The 5,720-nt window shown below is 41.2% G+C and overlaps 1 protein-coding gene across 1 annotated transcript in view; it reads right to left on the bottom strand.

The window, feature by feature from the left end:
• Nucleotides 1–259: 259 nt before the first annotated feature.
• Nucleotides 260–5,720, bottom strand: part of LOC133631896 (oocyte zinc finger protein XlCOF19-like) — a 6,494-nt gene continuing 1,033 nt past the window's right edge. The window contains exon 2 of the mRNA XM_062024076.1: nt 260–2,288. Within this exon, the coding sequence (XP_061880060.1) occupies nt 1,411–2,288 (878 nt within the window). The 3' untranslated portion in view covers nt 260–1,410. The remainder of the gene's footprint in view (nt 2,289–5,720) is intronic.

The following is a 5,720-nucleotide window of genomic DNA, read 5'->3' as shown; positions in this document are numbered from 1 at the left end:
ATGAATAGACAATCCTTTTGAATCGGGAAAAAAAATCGTTTTTGAATCGAGAATTGTGTTGAATTGAAAAAAAATTGATTTTGAATCGAATCGTGGGACACCCAAATTATTCATAGGGGTGTAACGGTGCACAAAAATTTCGGTTCGGTACGTACCTCGGTTTAGAGGTCACGGTTCGGTTAATTTTCGGTACAGTAAGAAAACAACAAAATATACATTTTTTGGTTATTTATTTAACAAATTTGTAAACAATGGCATAACATACATATACACACACATAACACTCCTCTACTCATTGTTGTATTTGAAAGTGCAATGCTCTGCAGCCAGACAGCTTTTGAAGGAGCATAGGTATGGGCAGCATCTGTGAAATGTAATTTGCAGGAAAGGAGTGAGTTTAGGGTTGAATTGTCCATCCTCGTTCTATTCTCTGTCACTATCTTTCTAACCATGCTGAACACCCCCTCTGATGATGCATTGCTGTGTGGCACGCACAAAAGTGCCTTCATCAAATGCACTAGAGTCTGGAATCTTCCATCTCTCCCTAGCATACCCCTTCCCCTTTGAGCTGTCCTGGATGAACTGAAAATAATTTTTCCAATCATTTTGGAACTTGCAAGCGTACTCCTTCTTACTCGTCGTCGCCATGTCTCTTTTTCGTTCTTCTGCTTCGTCTCTGTTAAGTTTTTGGACATTACTACTTGTTGTAGTTTTGAAGCAATGCATGATGGGAATCCGGATGTTGTGTGTCAGTGTATTAACGTGCCGGCTGGAATAAACACACGCTGAGAAATAGCCCCGTGCCTGCCTACTTTATGGGTTCTAGATAAACCTATGGATAACGGAGACATATATAATAGTCTCCTTCTTGTTGTGTGTGCAGTTGCGCACTGAGCTCCAAAAGCCGTAGATGTTATAACGTGACTGGGCCAGCACGCTGTTTATATGGAGGAAAAGTGGACGTGACGACAGGCTGTCCTCACTGAAGGCACGCTCCCAATATTGTTGTCCGGCTGGAAATCGTGAGAAATTCGGGAGAAGGGTTGTCCCGGGAGATTTTCGGGAGAGGCACTGAAATTCGAGAGTCTCCTGGAAATTCGTGAGGGTTGGCAAGTATGAGCATCTGTTGCTATGTGCTCTGTGAAATCAATGCGCCCTGGAAATACCTAATAAGGTCATAGTTGAAATGATCAGAATAATGTGAACATTACATACGATCATGAATATGCCTCTTACTACATTACAGTACAACTAAATGTTTTTTCGCCACTGTGTTTCATGATATGTTCAATAAATCCATGCGTTTAAAAAAAAGATTTTACCACAAACTACACAATGAAAAGGTCTTACTCCTGTGTGTGTTGTCAAAATTGCTCTTTTGGGAAAACTTTATAACCACAAACTGAACAATTAAATGTTTTTTCTCATGTGTGTTCTCTCGTGTCGATTCAAACTTCTCTTTTGAGAAAAGCTTTTGCCACAAACGGAGCAATTAAAGGGTTTTTCTCCTGTGTGTGTTCTCATGTGTAGAGTCAAACTGCTCTTTTGAGAAAAGTTTTTACCACAAAGTAAGCAATTAAATGGCTTTTTCCCTGTGTGTGTTCTCATGTGTAGGGTCAAATAAGTATTTTGAGAAAAGTTTTTACCACAAACCGAACAATTAAATGGTTTTTCTCCCGTGTGCGTGCTCTTGTGTCGAGTCAAACTTTTCGTTTGAGAAAAACTTTTGCCACAAACTAAACAATTGAAAGGTTTCTGCCCGTTGTGTGTTCTCATGTGTTGAGACAAATTGCTCTTATAAAAAAAGTTTTTACCACAAACTGAACAATTGAATGTTTTTTCTCCTGTGTGTGTTCTCATGTGTTGAGTCAAATTGCTTTTCTGAGTAAAGCTTTTAGCACAAACTGAGCAGCTGAAACATTTTTTATCCCTCTTCATTTTAGAGCATTCAGAGTGTTTGTTGTCAGTGTGAGTCCTCATATCACCTTCACAGTCTGTATCGCTGCTCAAAGTTACTTCAACCTCATCTTCAGCCTCACTATCTGACAGTGGAGCTTGTAAGTTGTCTACTTGTGGTTTCTCTTCATCATCTTCAATCTTCACAGAGACAACAGTCAGTGGCAACTTGGTGAGATCAGCCTCCTGTGGTCCTAGAAGACACTCTCCCTCCTGAGTGATGCAGAGTTCCTCCTCTTCCTTTTTAATGCAGGGTGGTTGTGGAGTCTCATGACTCAAAGTGGAACTCCCTCCTGCCAGTTCTTCTGGATGACCAATCAGCTGCTGGACGTCTGCAGGACACAAACAACACAAACACACTTTAACTCGGACATGATCCATGAGATGTTTCTCCCTGAACTCGCTACACACTTTTTAAGTGCAAGTTAAAACTCTCCTATGCAAAGCGAAAGCCATTTATCAACAACACCCAGAAATGCAGCCGGCTTCGCTGGGACCGAGCTCATCTAAGATTGACTGATGCAAAGTGGAAAAGTGTTCTGTGGTCTGACGAGTCCACATTTCAAATTGTTTTTGGAAACTGTTGTCGTCGTGTCCTCCGGACCAAAGAGGAAAAGAACCATCCGGATTGTTATAGGCGCAAAGTTGAAAAGCCAGCATGTGTGATGGTATGGGGGTGTATTAGTGCCCAAGACATGGGTAACTTACACATCTGTGAAAGCACCGTTAATGCTGAAAGGTACGTAAAGGTTTTGGAGCAACATATGTTGCCATCCAAGCAACATTATCATGGACGCCCCTGCTTATTTCAGCAAGACAATGCCAAGCCACGTGTTACAACAGTGTGGCTTCATAGTAAAAGAGTTCAGGTACTAGACTGGCCTGCCTGTAGTCCAGACCTGTCTCCCATTGAAAGTGTGTGGCACATTATGAAGCCTAAAATAGCACAAGGGAGACCCCCGGACTGTTGAACAACTTAAGCTGTACATCAAGCAAGAATGGGAAATAATTCCACCTGAGAAGCTTCAAAAATGTGTCTCCTCACTTCCCAAATGTTTACTGAGTGTTGTTAAAAGGAAAGGCCATGTAACACAGTGGTGAACATGCTCTTTCCCAACTACTTTGGCACGTGTTGCAGCCATGAAATTCTGAGTTAATTATTATTTGCAAAAAAAAAAAAAAGTTTATGAGTTTGAACATTAAATATGTTGTCTTTGTAGTGCATTCAATTGAATATGGGTTGAAAAGGATTTGCAAATCATTGTATTCCGTTTATATTTACATCTAACACAATTTCCCAACTCATATGGAAACGGGGTTTGTACTAGTACACTGCGATGAGGTGGCGACTTGTCCAGGGTGTACCCCGCCTTCCGCCCGAATGCAGCTGAGATAGGCTCCAGCGACCCCCCGTGACCCCAAAAGGGACAAGCGGTAGAAAATGGATGGATGGATGTACTAGTACAAGTAGAAGTATTCAAAGCCATTAAGCTCAAACGTGAGATCAGGAGCATCCGCTGACGTCAGCGTAGGGCTGAGTAATATGGCAAAACAAACAAATGACCACAAGTATTTTTTTCACATCACCTGATCTCCATTAATATCACCATTTTTTTTTTACATATGTTTATAACATACCAGTTTTAAAGAATATGTACTAAAAACCAAACAAAATAGGGATTAGTTCAACATTATATTAACACTGAGTAAACAAATTCAATTAAATTAAGGAAAGAAAAAGCAGAGTAAGATAACAATGTACCAATAAATTATAGGTAATCAACTAGCAAATAAGTCAAAGGTCAGGATATGTATGTTTGTACATATCACACAGCACTAATTGGATTGACATGACATTTTATGGAGATATTGTTACAGTTTTTTGTACAATTATGTTTCAAACAAACCCTTTGGATCGAATTCACTAACAAAAAACTGAAAAAACCCAAACTGTAATTAGTCTTAAGTTATTTAGAAGGGAAGGGAAGTGAAGTGAATTATATTTATATAGCGCATTTCTCTAGTGACTCAAAGCGTTTTTACATAGTGAAACCCAATATCTAAGTTACACTTAAAGGCCTACTGAAATGAAATTTTGTTTTTTAAACGGGGATAGCAGATCCATTCTATGTGTCATACTTGATCATTTCGCGATATTGCCATATTTTTGCTGAAAGGATTTAGTAGAGAACATCGACGATAAAGTTCGCAACTTTTGGTCGCTGATAAAAAAAAGCCTTGCCTGTACCGGAAGTAGCGTGACGTCGCAGGTTGAAAGGCTCCTCACATTTCCCCATTGTTTACACCAGCAGCGAGAGCGATTCGGACCGAGAAAGTGACGATTACCCCATTAATTTGAGCGAGGATGAAAGATTCGTGGATGAGGTACGTGAGAGTGAAGGACTAGAGTGCAGTGCAGGACGTATCTTTTTTCGCTCTGACCGTAACTTAGGTACAAGCTGGCTCATTGGATTCCACACTCTCTCCTTTTTCTATTGTGGATCACGGATTTGTATTTTAAACCACCTTGGATACTATATCCTCTTGAAAATGAGAGTCGAGAACGCGAAATGGACATTCACAGTGACTTTTATCTCCACGACAATACATCGGCGAAGCAATTTAGCTACCGAGCTAACGTGATAGCATTGTGCTTAAATGAAATAAGCCCCTGACTGGAAGGATAGACAGAAGATCAACAATACTACCAAACACTGGACCTGTAAGTTGTAACCACACGGTTAATGCTGTACCGCCGTGCGAAGCCTAGCAATGCTGTTGCTAACGACGCCATTGAAGCTAACTTAGCTACCGGACCTCGACAGAGCTATGCTAAAAACATTAGCTCTCCACCTACGCCAGCCCTCATCTGCACCCGTGCTCACCTGCGTTCCAGCGATCGACGGCGTGACGAAGGACTTCACCCGATCATCGATGCGGTCGGCGGCTAGCGTCGGATAGCGCGTCTGCTATCCAAGTCAAAGTCCTCCTGGTTGTGTTGCTGCAGCCGGCCGCTAATACACCGATCCCACCTACAACTTTCTTCTTTGCAGTCTCCATTGTTAATTGAACAAATTGCAAAATATTCACCCACACAGATGTCCAGAATACTGTGGAATTTTGAGATGAAAACAGAGCTGTTTGTATTGGGATACAATGTGTCCCAATACTTCCGCTTTAACCATTGACGTCACGCGCAAACGTCACCATATCTAGACGTTTTCAACCGGAAGTTCCCCGGGAAATTTAAAATTGCACTTTATAAGTTAACCCGGCCGTATTGGCATGTGTTGCAATGTTAAGATTTCATCATTGATATATAAACTATCAGACTGCGTGGTCGGTAGTAGTGGCTTTCAGTAGGCCTTTAAACCAGTGTGGGTGGCACTGGGAGCAGGTGGGCAAAGTGTCTTGCCCAAGGACACAACGGCAGTGACCAGGATGGCGAAAGCGGGGATCGAACCTGGAACCCTCAAGTTGCAGGAACGGCCACTCTACCAACGAAGCTATACCGCCCCATGATTGATTGATTGAATTTGAAAACTTGCACACAAAACACAGCAAACAAAGTGTCCACCTCAGGAGTTTCTTGTAGAAATATTCAATTAGATTTTCAATTTTGGCAACATGCTTTTTTTAACAAAGCATATTTAGGGGCCTAACATTCATAGAAAAACAAATATATATTTTTCTTTGTAAAAACAGACAAAACAAAACTGCAAATTCTTTGGTAACTTTCTTTGACTTTATGAGCTGTGACACTT

This window comes from Entelurus aequoreus, linkage group LG17, assembly GCF_033978785.1.
Source record: "Entelurus aequoreus isolate RoL-2023_Sb linkage group LG17, RoL_Eaeq_v1.1, whole genome shotgun sequence".
In the NCBI taxonomy this organism is placed as follows: domain Eukaryota; kingdom Metazoa; phylum Chordata; class Actinopteri; order Syngnathiformes; family Syngnathidae; genus Entelurus; species Entelurus aequoreus.
Note: the sequence above shows the minus strand (reverse complement) of the source record. Positions and strands in the feature narration are given on the sequence as shown.